The sequence below is a fragment of the Chelonoidis abingdonii genome, chromosome 1, assembly GCF_003597395.2.
Source record: "Chelonoidis abingdonii isolate Lonesome George chromosome 1, CheloAbing_2.0, whole genome shotgun sequence".
NCBI lineage: Eukaryota > Metazoa > Chordata > Testudines > Testudinidae > Chelonoidis > Chelonoidis abingdonii.
The window spans coordinates 331,328,488-331,343,608 of NC_133769.1; the positions used below are offsets into that span (position 1 = coordinate 331,328,488).

Here is a 15,121-nt window from a genome sequence, read left to right on the forward strand (position 1 = left end):
ATAGGTGTCCAGGTGCTTAGAGGGAGGCAGCAGTGCTCATGCCTGGAGGCAGAAACATAGGCACCTAGGGACTATTCACTCTGGAAAACTTAGATGCTGAGGGAGTTTAGATGCCTACGGTGTTTGGTGGGAGCTGTGTGGCTCCCAGTGGACCCAAAATTTAGATGCCTAAAACAGGGGATCAGTGCTTGAGTATTTTCATGAATCCCTTCCCTAATTCCTGTTGACATCAATGGGCATTAGGCACCTAAATACCTCGTTATCTCTAGCTTGCTTGCTAGCATATATATACCTGCCCCTGGAAATTTCCACTACCTGCGTCTGACGAAGTGGGTATTCACCCACGAAAGCTCACGCTCCAAAACGTCTGTTAGTCTATAAGGTGCCACAGGATTCTCTGCTGCTTTTACAGATCCAGACTAACATGGCTACCCCTCTGATACTAAATACCTTTGAGGCTCTGTGCCTAAGACCCTATAAGGCCATTAAGTCCCAAAACCTGCTAATCCAGGTGGGTGCAAATGGTTCATTATTGATGGCTCTTCACTGAGTAAGGGGTCTGCAGTTAGGTGATCCTTGGGCTTCAGGAAGAGGAACTTTTTCTACCTACCAAATAGCATTATGCATTTGAGAAAGCTGGAACCATTGTTAAGATTTTTTTTTCTTTTCATAGTCCAGCTGGCATGTAGCTAAGAGCAGCACAAATTTCCAGTTACCCAGTTCCAATTACAATCACACTGTAAAAGCTAAAAAAAGGCTTTCAAGTGAATATCCTGGTCCATGCACTACAAGGAGTTATTGTTGGAGTGGGATATACGAACATATTTCACTTTTGTACAGTTAACAACTCTGATGACAAAGAATGTTATAAATCAGTAATCTTGGAGATTTCACTTTAATTATTGTGATTTCTTTCATGCATCCCAATAATAAGCAAATCTACATATGCTTTGCCAATCTAGAAACAAAGGATTTATCAGTTTAACATATTTTGCACAGGACTCATACAAAAAGCAGCGCCTTCGTCGTTTGTGTTATTGCAAGAACAAAATTGCATAGACTGTTTGCTGGCACTACGTGAATTCACCAAACAATGCTTTTGTCTTATCAAATAGTTCAAGTAATTCCTTAAACTGAATTTCACACACTAATGCAATTTGTACTACTAGCAAATGTTTACATGTATTAAGAGAAAATCGTAGAGCTAGGAAATATTAACTATTACATGATCAACATACTGAATAACAGTTCAGTGGTGCAAATAAATCCTTTTGATTTTTTTTAGTTCACTATATGGCTGACTTCCAAATGTCATTTCCAGAACATTTAGTTTAGCTCAAACACGTCTGTTGAAGGTAAAATTTTAATTGTGCTCTTTTGCTTTTTTTCCTTACAATCTAGAATTCTGGATGCAAATGTGTTTCCCAGATTACGGTGATGGTTTTTAAAATCTTGGAAACTCTGCTACAAAACAATATAAAATTCAGTGAGAATAGCCAGAGAAAATGTGGCATAGGTAGGTGCTTTATTGACAGACATGACTGTATTCCTGGCAAGTTGAATACCGACCAGCTGCTGACAAGTAAAGCTTTCCATCTGGACAAACACAGATCTCATACAGTTCCTGAGATCTATCAGATCCACCCCTTGTCCCTTCAGGCAATTTGGGCAGCCGCACAGTTTCAGCATCAAGCAGAAGCTGTATGGGAGAAAGCAGGACAAATGGGTTTGTTAGAGGTACCAGTAACAGAGTTTAAGGGGTTAAATTTTCAGAAGCATCTAAATGACTTAGGCTATTAAGACCCATTTTCAAAACTTAGGCACTTTGACCGAGATCCTCAAAGATATTTAGGTATCTAAATCCTATTGACAGTGGGAGTTAGGCACTAAGGCCCAGATGCACAAAGGTACTTAGGCACCTAAATCTGGGGTTAGGGGCCTAAGTCCCAGTTTTAGGGTCCCCTGCAATTCACTGAACCCTGTGTACACCTAACCTCACTCGATGCCTACGATCTTGTAATCAGAGTTCCCTCAGCATCTATGTTCCTGTCCCTGGGAATACGTACTGCTGCCTCACTCTAAGCATCCGGGCACCTGTCTGCTGACCAGGTCCCAAAGAGCAATTCACAAACCAGGGAAGATAGACATTTGCTCACCTAACTCACAGGTGCAGCCCAATCTGGTAGGCATGCTCAGAGGCTGTCTACCAGATCGGGTCTCTCAGGTAAATTCACACAAAACAGCTGGCTGGGGAGATGGGGAAAGGAAGAAGGAAAAGCACTCCTAGCAACGTTTAGCCCAGTGGTTAGGTTTCTCACCTGGGATGTGGGAGAGCCTCAATCCAGCTCCCCTTTCTACTTGATGAAAAGAAAGGATTTGAACAGGGATCAGCCAATTTTCAGATGAATGCTCTCATTACTGGGCTATGGGATATTCTTATGTGGTGTTTTTTCAATCTCTCCTGCTTAAGTTTCACTGTGGATAACTAGTTAAAGAGTTATTGAGGGAGGAGAACAGAGTGAGAAAGAAAACATAAGTGTGAGAGTGACTCTACTGCTTGGTGGTTAGGGCACTCACACCCAATGTGGGAGGCCCAGAATCCAGTCCCCCTGCTCCAAAAAGGTGGTTACTCACCCTGTGCAGTAACTTCAAGATGGTGTCCCTATGGGTGCTCTGCTCTAGGTGCGCTTGTGCTCCATGCATCTCAGATTTGGACATTTTAGGTAGCAGCATCCGTCTTGCCTGTGCATGCACTCCCTGCAGTCTTGTGCTCTGCACCAAGGCTATATAGAGCTGTGCAGGCAATCCATCCTCAGCTTCTTTTCTACTGTAAAGAACTCCAAAGGAGAGAAGAGTAGGGCGGGTAGTGCAGCACCAATAGGGGGACACATCTCGCAGAACCACAGTTACTGCACAGAGTAAGTAACCTCTTATTTGAGTAATGGCCTTATGGGTGCTCCACTCTAGATGACTTTTGAGCAGTACCCTCTACAAAGGGCTGGGGCTTCGGCATTGAGTCTAAGACCAAAGACATAACAGTAGAGTCAAATATGGCATTAGAAGCTGAGGCACGAATAACTGCATAGTTCAGCAAATGTATGAATGAAGGTCCAAGTCATGGCTCTACATATTTCCATGGTGGAAACATTCTTAAGAAAGACTCCTGAAGTAGAGGGGGATCTTGTGGAGTGAGTTAATACTCTAGAGGTAGGTTGAAGCTCCTGAGACTGATAGCAGTAAGTAATTCAGCCAGATACCCATCTAGGGAGTCTTTGCTTGGGAATCAGAGATCCCTTAGTTCTGTCCACAATGGAGAGAAATAGTCTGGGAGATTTCCTAAAGGGCTTAGTCCTATTTAGTTAAAAGGCTACTGCCCTCCCGACATCAATGTAATGTAATGTCACATCTCCTTTATCCAGGGGTAGCTTAGGGTGGAAAACTGGAAGGTGGATAGGTTTATTCATGTGGAAGTCTGAAGATACCTTTGATAGGAACTTGGGATGCAGTCATAGTGTGACCTTATTCTTAAAGGAGACTGTGAAGGGGGGGTATGTCACCAGAGCCCCTTTCTTATCCACTCTGTGAGCAGAAGTAATGGTTACTATAAATGCAGTTTTCATAGACATGTGTAGAAGGGAGCAGGTGGCCACAGGTTGAAAGGGAAGCCTGGTAAGACATCTGAATACCAAGTTGAGGTCCCATGCGAGTTTAGGGCACCTGATTTGTGGGAAGAAGTTGTCCAATTCCTTGAGAAACCTCCTTATAGGATGAGTGAAGATGTAAAAACCTTCTACCATAAGACAGAACATAATAGTTGCCAAACACATATTTATGGAGTTTAAAGATAATCCTGTCATTTTTAGCTCTAAAATGTAATGTAGTACAAATGATAATAGGGAGGATGGAGGTGAAAAATATTTTAGGTCACACCAGTGTTTGAATTTTATCTACTTTTAGATATATGTGTCAAAAGTAGATTCTTTCCTGCTATGTAACCACACTTTTCACATCCTCAGGTTGTTTCTAACCCTGTGAATTGTGCCTTGAGTCAAAGAACCCCAAGGGTTGGGGTGACGGATTTGACTGCCATCATGAGAGAGGAGATGGGAAGACAGTCCAAAGAGTTATCAGTTGACAAATAGTGAGATAATGAAACCATGTTTGTCTTGCCCATGTTGGAACTACAAGAATAACATTGTCTTTGTCTTTCCTTATCTTGAACAGCACCTTGGATATCAAGGGAGTTTGGGGAAATGCAAATTGAAGACCTAGACTCCAATGAAGCAGAAAGGCATCTTCTGGAAGTGGTGACCCAGACTGCCTTTCAAGCACAACTGGGAGCACTTCTTTTACTTGGCTGTGGCGAACAGGTCCATCTATGGGATGCCCCAAAACTGAAATATGCGATGGAGTACAGTGGGATCTATCTCCCATTCATGATATTGAAGGACACGCCTGATGAGGGCATCCACTGTGTTTTGTACGCCTAGAAGGTAACCTGTTGAGATGCTGATCTGGTTTCATATGCACCAGTTCCAAAGCCTCTCTGCTTTGATGCAGAGGGAAGGCAATCTCACTCCCCTTTGACAGTTTATATAACCCTCACTGATCAGAGGGAGGAAATGGATACAGGGATTTCTGATTGCCCTGAGCTCCAGCAAGTTAATGTGCAGAGTGCACTCAAGAGGAGACCACCTGCCTTGAATAGTATGAGGGTCTAAGTGAGCTCCCCATACCAGATTCATCTGTTGTTTTTACTGATGTTGGGGATGGCTGAATGAAGGGGAACCCTGCACAAACATTATGCTAAAGTCCACTGACTTCAATGGGAGCCGGAGCTGGACATCTGTCTTCTTGCATTTCATTATGTATTAGGCTATCACTTTACCTCTCATGTTCCATAACTACAGAAACTGCATGGAACAAAGCAGAGCACTCACTTCATAAAAAAATAATAATAATAAAATAAAAAAATAAGCGAATAAGCGCTGTGCTAGGATAGAAGTGACTTCTTAGCATTTTTTAAACTCTTTCAACACCATATCATTTTACATTATTATTTAATCCTTGCCCTGTAAACAAATGTATTATGGCATCATTATCTGGAATTATCAGCATATTTGCTAAAATCTGAACAATTATAATATGGTTACTTTAAAATGACTTAATGACATTGATGGCAATATCAAACAGCATCAATATAAACCACAATAAAAATATCATTTATCATACTCACCACTCCTTCACTGCTATGCAATTTGATATCCATCTGAGAGAGAGCTTCAATATTACCAGCTTGTGCTTTAATATTAATCCCCTTTGGTGCATCCATGCTCAAAGACCGAGTTGGTGATTCCAGTCTGAAAGCAAGTAGAGGAAATCTGGCTGTAGCATATTCTTAAAAAGTTTCTTTATTTTGTAAAATAATTTTAAAAAAACCTTTGAACTTATAAAACATTCTGTGATAATGATGTGAGGAATTCTATAAAAGATGATAGATTCCTATTTCTTTATGCAGACTTGAAACAGTGGGTAGTTGTTTCAAAACCAACAGAGTATCCTGTATGACGGTGCAGAAAGAACTCAGGATCACACTATATGGTACTTTAGGCACAAACACTGCAATTTGCGTTTCTAAGGTGTAGTTTTCAGTGAGACCATAATTGTCCTGATACAAATATTCATATTTGAAAATGCATTTTTATAATCTTTATTTTCACTTGATATAAACCAAAACATTCTAAACACAGTTGGTGAAATCCTAACTCAGTTAAGTTTTGTCATTGACTTAAATGGGGCCAGGGTTTCAGGATTTCACTCGGTACATTTATGTGCTTGCTGTAAGTAGCCAAACATCTGAGAGCTATAACAACTAGCCTCATCTGGAAAATACTTGAAATTAATCTGCTGAAAATACTCAGAAATAGCTACAAGTAATAAAGTTAAAGTCTAACATACACCAAACATATTATATAACAGTACCTGTGCAAAGTCAGTTGGTGCCACAAGGTGGCAGAAAGGGACCATAGTAGCTGAATGGTTGCCTCCTTGGCTCAGCTACATGGCATTAATGGGGTTCTGTTTGTAAAAGAGATCAGGATTTTTCCCACTTTTTGATATTTGGCATTATTTACAAAATTAAACAAGAAGATCAGAAACAATAATTAGGCTTGATTTCAAACAATGCTTTCCATTTTCTCATTAAAAATCCAATTCAAAACACATTGCAATAGGATATGTATGTATTTTTGCTTCTTTCTGTCATTACCTAGTTAGGACCAAGTCATGTCAGAGTATCAGTACCTTTCAAGATCAGACCCTTGTGCACCTTTGCATTATTAGCTAGTTCTGCTTAATGATAACAGACCCAATGTTAGGCCCTCAGCCATAGTTACACTGGATGATACTGTACTCAATTCTTCCTGCCTAGGCCCTTTAAAAAATAGTCTGTTTTAAAGAAAATGAATATATAATGGCTCTGATAGTTTCTTAACTAATTTATTCCCTTAGGGAAAAGAATTGAAATCTTGTTCTTATTTGTACTGTACTTTTTTTTTCTTCAAACAAATTATTTCAATAATAAAGGCCTCTCACCTTCCTGATGGGGAACAAAGTGTCTCTCTTATAGTGGAGGGAATAAGGAAAGATCTCTTTTCTCTACTTGATAGGCTGGGGGGGTGAAGGAAAGGAGAAGGGTTTTTCAGAATGACTGGGAGTTGACTTTTGTTGGAGATGAAACAGGCCCCAATTAACCAGTAGGTGGCTCCGAAGGCTTCACTGGTGTTGAAGCACTTTGTGCCATAGGTTTAGTTGGAGCAGCCAGTGCAAACTGTGCAGCTTTGGGCCTCTCTTTGCTGGTATCATGTGACGGTACCATCTTGCATGGTCCTGTCTTCTTAGGGTCCTTGGACTTATCAGTAGTGCCGATACTGGAGGTCTCTGGGTGGTCACTGGAGCTAAGTCTTTCAGTAGAAGATGTTGAGGCTATTGACCTTGTAGAGGATCCTTTTTTGTGACGGTTCCTTGGTGGGTGAGCTCAGGGTTCATTTCTTGCTATCTTGGTGAGAGTCGTGGCCTTTCTTTTTACAGCGTGTGGCAAGTGCGGGGCGGCAGTTGACAGTGCCTGTGGTGACTGTTGCACAGGACAGGTATTGGGGCCAAGGTCTGAGTCTGGCCACAATGCAGTGTCCATCATTAACATTTTTAGCTTCAGGTTATCGTTCTTTCAGGTTCATGCCTTTAAGCTGAGGCAGTCTGTGTACTTCTGTGGTATTTGCCCCTCTCCTAAGCAACAAATGTACCATGAATGCCTGTCGCATACAGGGACGGTCTCATAGCAGGTGAGGTACCTATTAAACTCCAGGAATCTTGGCATAGCCCCATGTACGGGGGAACTTCCCTGTAGGGGAGAATATAGAAAAAAAATACTATTCTAACCTAAGGAGTAACAGGGAGGAAATAATTTTTTTTCAGGAGGGAAAAACTAAGAAATGGAAATGAGTATCAAGCATAAACTTTTAACAGAAACACTAACACTACTAAAGGCAATAAAGACTTTCCTATGAAGGGTTTTGCTAGAAATTCTGTCCCTTGCGAAGGGCGGTTGAGAAGGAACTGAGGGTGGTTGGACCGAACAGTGCTATATAGTTGCTGCTCACAGCACGAGATGGGGAGGATTTCCCCATCATCCCAACAGGCACTGCTATCGAAGATCTCTGATCCTACACTCAGGGACACAAGTGCACCTAAAGTAGAGCACCCATAGGGACACTGCTCAAAATAAAATTAGTTTTTCCCATACTTGTTGAGGACTGGGTGTGGGGTGCCTCAAGCTGGCAATGTTTTGTACATTTTAGGAGCAACACCTAAATATTTGAACCCGTCCCTTTTTGCTGTCAACACAACCTTGTAGAAGGAGTACACCTGTGGCAAACACACTTTTGAGACTGTTGCCTAGCTTACAAGTAGTCTTGCACAGAATACAAATGACCACAGCAAAATCAACCAGTGGTCTATCTGATTCATTATTCTGTCTTTGACACAGATAAATATCAGATACTTCAGTGGGAGGCATAAAATCCCCAGAATACACAGAATATATCATGTGCAGGGAGTAAAATTTCTTTCGGTCTCCAGCTGGTGATCAACACGCTGAAGAACAAGCATATAATTGTCATCTTTAATAGTGTAATTGCAGAAGCTATTATTCATAACTAATTCTTTTTGAAAAGCTGTTTGCCTCAAGAATAGCTTATATACTATTCAAGTAATAAACAATGAACTTTAAATCTTCTTTTGGGCTATTAGTAACTCACGGGAGCTCAATTTTGTGCATTGGGTAACAAATTACACTAAGTACCCATTACGATAGCAGCTTTTTGGATGTTTAGTTAGTGTAGTTTGACTTTTTCCTGATTTCATCCAGAAGAGCTATATATCTTTCCTGATACTTTTCAAGGGGAACATGATGTGCATATTTGCTTCTGTTTGTTGAACCAGGGTCATTTTATATGAAAGGCAAATATTGTATTTGGAAATATTCCAGTTACGTTTGCAATTACATATTCCAATAAAAATCAGTTTATGTGAAAGAAGAAAATAATACCATGGCCCTATTTTTAAAAAGTTTATGTACCTGCAATTAATTGAAGGTTCAAAGATACCTCAAATCCTAAAGGCTTTGTCAATATTTAAGTTGTATCATAACTATGAATTTCTCTCTATTCTGTGTTCATCAGCATAATATCTCAGCACCTTCAACTACCAAGAGGAAGGACATGTTGTTTGTGTGTTTGCTTATTGTAGGAAAGCTAGGTCTAAGAAGGTTATATTACATATTGAACCGAAGACAGTGTAATCTGTGGACATGTTAATATGCTCTGAGTATGAGTTCCACAGTCTCATTATTATTTTCATTTGCTGCAAAATTTTTGCCAAATAATTTTGAATAACAAAAATTGTAAAAATCATATTCTGTGGCCATGGCTCCCCAACATTCCAGCCTCTTCAGGGGTCACTTTGAAGAAGAATTTCTGGACAAAAGCTGCATGAAACCAGTGATATAGCTGAGATACATCAATGACATTTTTATCCTTTGGACAAACAACCTAAACTCCCTCACAGATTTCCACCACAACTTCAACAACCAGCAGCCATCCATCAAACTCTCTCTAGACCACTTACATACCAGCATCAACTTCCTATATACCACAGTCAGCTTCAGCAGTGGAACCCTACAGACAACTATATACAAGAAACCCAGGTCACCACAGTTACCTTCACAGTTTGAGTAACCACCCCAAACACACCAAGAAATCTTTTATCTACATCCAGGCCCTCAGATACGACAGAATATGCTCCAAGGAGAAAGTCCAGGAAACACACCTTTACACACTTAAAACTGCCTTCACCAAACAAGGATGCTCTATCAGAGACATAGATTGCATCATGGAATGGGTCACCCAAACCTGCTTCAGTACAAAAAAAATAACCCTCCAACTAAACACTCATAGCTGTCACCTTCCTCCCCACACTGGAACCCATATGGGGTATCATTAAACAATTACAACCCATATTCAATGGGGGGACCTCATGCCTAAAGAAATCTTTTCCAAACCCCCTCTTCTGACCTTCAAACAACCGCCCAACTTTGCCAAACTCATTATCAGAAGCAAGCTTTCCACAGACCAGGACACACCAACTCAAAGTGTCACCAGACGCTGCCAGAAAAAACAGACATATCTCCACTGCTACAATGATAAAAAAAACCCCACAATACATCTTTCAAGATCCATGAGTCCTATACATGCCTATCACACCATGTGGTATACCTCATCCAGTGCCCTAAATTCCCAAATAAAAACTATGTGGGTGAAACCAGACAATCACTACACTCTCGGATGAACTCACACAGAAAAATGATAAAAGATAAAAACAATGTATCACCCACAGATGAACAATTTTCACAAAATGATCACTCCATATCTGACATCTCAGTCCTTGTCCTCAAAGGAAATGTGGACAATGCCTTCAAAAGACAAGTCTGGGATCTTAAATGCACAACTTTTCTAGAAACTAAAAATCATGTTCTTAATAAAGACACTGGATTTATAGTTTATTACAACAATCTGTAATCTCCTGAGCCTGCGCCCCTTCAACTTTTTGTACTGTGGCTGCAGGGGTGTTAATGGGTCACTTCATCTTGAATGGTCCCTTCAAATATTTATTAACTACTACTGCTAAACAATTTGTTCCACCTTGTATTTTGTTCTAACACTCTGAGTACCTTTCCCAGACCTGAAGAAGAGCTCTGTGTAGCCTGAAAGCTTGTTTCTTTCATCAACAGAAGTTGTTCCCAATCCTTTAATCATTCTCTTGGTCCTTTTTATCAACATGATAACCCAACATGCAAAAAAGAAAAATAAAATATGCTATATGAGACATAATTCATCATTTTCTTTGGCTGCTTTAAGAGATTCAGAATCTCTCAACTTTCACTTAAGTAACAATTCCAAATGAAATGAAAGATTTAAGCTAGTTTAACTTCAATCATTTCTGAGAATATCCCAGTTAGATTCACTATTGTTGATTCTGTTCCACCTTCATGAGCCTTCAGGTTGTGTTAAGATTTATTGTTCTTCTTCGAGTGCTTGCTCATATCGATTCCAATTAGCGTGCACGTTCGTCGGAAGATTTTTACCCTAGCAACACTCAGTAGGTCGGCTGGGCACCCCCTGGAGTGGCGCGCATATGGCGCCGGATATATACCCCTGCCAACCCAACCGCCCCTCAGTTCCTTCTTACCGCCCGTGTCGGTCGTTGGAACTGTGGAGTGTGGTTTTACTGACCTCTACCTCCCTAGCTACTCATAGTTCTCTAGTTATTTTTGTGTATATAGTTCAAAGTATATAGTTAATTCTCATCGTTCATAGTTAGTGTTATAGTTAAGAGGGCTTTGGGGATTAGCCCCTTCCCCGCACCTGGTGCCGGGGCCCATGGCTGGTTCACCGGGTTCAAACTGTGCTCGTCCTGTCATAAGCCGATGCCGACAGGAGATCCACACGACTCCTGCCTTAAGTGCCTCAGGGAATCTCACCTAACAGATAAGTGTCGCATTTGCAAGGCTTTTAAGCTGAGAACAAAAAAGGCGGCTCTTACCCCTCCACCTGCGACACTGAGCTCTGGTCAGTTTGGCGGGCAGAAACACCTCCTTGGCACCAGACCACGCTGGTACTGCCAAGGCCTCTCGGCACTGGCCGTCGCCAGACCACCGAAGTCGACTCGAAACACCGCTCCCTCTCCCCGAGGTCGAGAAAGCCTAAGACTCCTGCTGCTTCCGTGCCACCTGCACCGCAGCCAGAGAGTCATCTAAGTCAGATCGCCCGGCACCGACACCTGCCGCGGAACCGACAATGTCAGCACTGTCGATTCCAGTTCCACGAGGGCCGTCGAGTCTGGTGCCTGTCAGCTCCCCAGCGCGAGCCGTGGTTGAGCTTACTATTCCATCCACGCTAAGCTGGAGACGCTGTCTCAACCCCCGGCACTGCGGGGCGGGTAATACAGTCTATTGGCAAGCCTGCCTTGATAAGACTATCCTCTATCGGCACAGCAGAGCGGCACCGTTCATGATCACGGTCCCGCAGACGTTCCAGGTCCCGTCGCACTCCCGCTCCCGACGCCGCTCGCAGTCCCAGTCCTTTACCGTTCTCCTCCTCGGTACCGGTCGCACTCGCGGCACCGGTCAGTATCCCGTTCGCTGACCCGCTAACTCTTGACACCGTTCCAGCTCCCGGCACCGCTCCAGGCACCATGACTCCTGTAGGCGCTCCCAACGTCGAGCCTCGAGATCTCGGTCGACCTCCCGGCACAGCTATGGTCGCAGGTCCCGATCTCGTTCCCAGTACCGGTATGCCTCCCGGTACCGGTCCCCGGTGCCGAGTAGGGCAAGGTCTGCTAGAGACAGAGACTCTGCTCAGGGCTTTTCAGCACCTCTGTGGCCATCCAGACATGCATCAGTGTCGTCCCACGCGGACAGCTCTTATGGTCAGGACCGCGATTCTGATGTGCCCACCAGAGTCTTCCAAGAGACCCAGGCCCGCTCTGTCTCATCAAGGCACCGAGTGCCAGAAGTGATGGTTAGCCGTCCCCTGCGGAGGAAAGCCCAGTTCACCCACTGGACTCCCAGGTTTCTCTGGAGCAGGAGATCGCCCAAGAGCAACAGGCCACCCAGGACTGTCTCGTCGCCTGCATCTCCTCTTCCTCTTCCCCAGATGAGACGGTGGCAGGAACATCCTCCTCGGGCCCTCCTCCAATCAACCTGAGAGCCCATCAGGACCTCCTAAGGAGGGTAGCACTCAATATGAACCTCCAAGTGGAGGAGGTCCCGAAGGGAGAGGACCCGGTAGTGGACATTCTGTCAGTGGATGCCCCCACTAGAGTGGCCCTACCGTTTATTCGGACCATCCAGGCGAATGCTGATACTATATGGGTAGTCCCCAGCCTCTATCCCTCCTGCGGCCAGGGGAGTCGAGCGTAAATATATATGGTGCCCTCTAAAAGGGTACGAGTACTTATATGTCCATCCTCTCCCCACCCACTAGTTGTCCAGTCCGTTAATGAGAGGGAACACCACGGCCAGCAGGCACCAGCCCCAAAATTGAAGGAGGCTAGGCGAATGGACCTACTCGCCGCAAGATGTACTTGGCAGGGGCCCTACAGCTCTGGGTGGCAAATCAACGAGTCTTGTTTGTCTGCTATAATTATAACACCTGGGTGGCAGTGGGTAAGTTTATGGAGCTTCTCCCTCAAAGACTCCCGCCAAGAGTTCGCTGCCCTCTGGAGGAAGGGAAAAAGGTGGCCAGAACTTCCTCCAGGCCTCATTGAATGCAGCAGACTCAGCAGCCAGGACTCTGGCCTCGGGTGTTGCTATGAGGCGCATCTCATGGCTTCAGGTTTCAAACCTCCCACCGGAGCTGCAGTATACCGTTCAGGACTTGCCATTTGATGGTAAAGGCCTCTTCTCGGAAAAGACTGACCCCAGGCTGCAAAGCCTGAAGGACAACAGGGTCATAATGCGCGCTCTCTCGGCATGCATACGCCAGTGACTCAACGCAGGCCTTTCTATCCCCAGCCTCACCGCCCATACTCTGTGCCTAGACAAAGACAGGACTTTGGCAGGCGGTACGGCTGAGGTGGTCGCAGATGACCGTCAGAACCCCAAGGGGGCCAAAATCAAGGTCCCTCGAAACCACTACTGGGACCAAAGATGAACTTTTGAAGGTGCGCCCCTTGAGAGGCGGCGTACCAGTTACAGGCCAGAATCCCTCTCCTCCCTTCTCCAACCGTCTCTCCTATTTCCTCCCGGCGTGGTCCCAGTTAACTTCAGATTGCTGGGTCCCACACGGTGGAGTACGGGTACCACCTCCAATTTATTTCAACTCCGCCCTCCAACCCTGTCCCTCTTCAGGGACCCCTCTCATGAGCAATTCCTCTTACAAGAGGTGCAGATGCTCCTCGCCATAGGAGCTATAGAGGAGGTACCAATGGACGAAAGGGGCAAGGGGTTTTACTCCCGTTATTTCCTAATCCCCAAGTCGAAGGGAGGTCTCAGATCTATCCTAGACCAGCGAGGACTCAACCAGTTTATGATAAAGTTGAAGCTCTGCATGGTATACCTGGGAACCATTATCCCATCCTTGGATCCTGGAGACTGGTATACTGCCTCGATATGAAGGATGCGTACTTTCATATCGCTATCTTTCCTCCGCACAGGAGATACCTCTGCTTTGTAGCCAGCTGTCAGCACTTTCAGTTTACGGTCCTGCTGTTTGGCCTTTCTACAGCCCCAAGGGTATTTACAAAGTGTATGGCCGTAGTCGCCGCCTACCTCCGCTGACGTCGGATACACGTTTTTCCGTATCTGGACGATTGGCTCATCCGAGGGGCCTCTGAGACACAAGTCACCCAGCATGTGGGCATCGTCAAGGACCTATTCACACGTGCAGGCCTGATGATCAATATAGAAAAATCCACTCTGGTTCCCACACAGAGGTTAGACTTCATAGGAGCTATCCTGGACTCCAATCTAGCCAGAGCCTGCTTACCACAGCCGCGGTTTCAGGCGATGGCAACAATCATCCGAGGTCGACAGAATTTCCCGACAACCTCGGCTCGCACTTGTCTTGGTCTCCTGGGTCACATGGCTGCCTGCACATTCGTAACCAAATATGCCAGGCTCTGCCTCCACCCTCTCCAAGTTTGGCTCAACTCGGTATACCGTCCGGGCAGGGACCCAATAGACACGAAAGTCACCATTCCCCCGAGCACCCTAGGCTCCCTAGACTGATGGCTATCTCCCTCCCTGGTGTGTACAGGGCTGCCATTCCATCCGCCCCAACCCTCAATGTCCCTGATGTCGGACGCGTCATCTCTCAGCTGGGGTGCTCACCTCGGACACCTGTGTACTCAAGGCCTCTGGTCATCTCAGGAGCTGGCATTACACATAAATGTCCGAGAACTGAAAGCAGTGCCAGGCGTTCCAGCAACATTTACAAGGCCGTTGTGTCTCAGTGTTTACAGACAACACAAGGGCCATGTACTACGTAAACAAACAGGGAGGGACATGATCCTTCCCCCTTTGTCAGGAGGCCATCCAACTCTGGGACTTTTGCATAGCCCACGCGATAGATTTAGTAGCGTCCTTTCTTCCAGGGGTTCGGAACACTCTGGCGGATCGACTCAGCAGGTCCTTCCTGTCTCACGAGTGGTCGATCTGCCCGGACGTTATTCATTCTGTTTTCCAGAAGTGGGGATTTCCCCACATAGACCTGTTCGCTTCCCGCGCGAACAGGAAGTGCCAGATGTTCTGCTCCTTCCAAAGTCTCTCCCCGGGATCAATCTTGGATGCTTTCCTGATGCCATGGAAGAGCCAGCTCCTTTATGCCTTCCCACCTTTTCTGCTGATTCACAAGGTCCTGCTAAAATTCCACAGGGACAGAGCGTGCCTCATCATGATCGCTCCAGCGTGGCCCAGGCAGCACTGGTACACCACGTTGCTCGACCTGTCGATAGCCAACCCAATTACCCTGCCACTCCACCCAGACCTCATAACTCAGGACCACGG

General features: G+C 44.8%; 1 protein-coding gene across 1 annotated transcript in view; it reads right to left on the reverse strand.

Moving 5' to 3' along the window:
• Positions 1-879: 879 nt before the first annotated feature.
• The window catches only part of SGCG (sarcoglycan gamma), a 158,993-nt gene continuing 144,751 nt past the window's right edge, over positions 880-15,121 (reverse strand). The window contains exons 6-7 of the mRNA XM_075061665.1: positions 5,237-5,360; positions 880-1,699 (exon numbers count right to left, since the gene is read on the reverse strand). Coding sequence (XP_074917766.1) covers positions 1,526-1,699; positions 5,237-5,360 — 298 coding nt within the window. The 3' untranslated portion in view covers positions 880-1,525. The remainder of the gene's footprint in view (positions 1,700-5,236; positions 5,361-15,121) is intronic.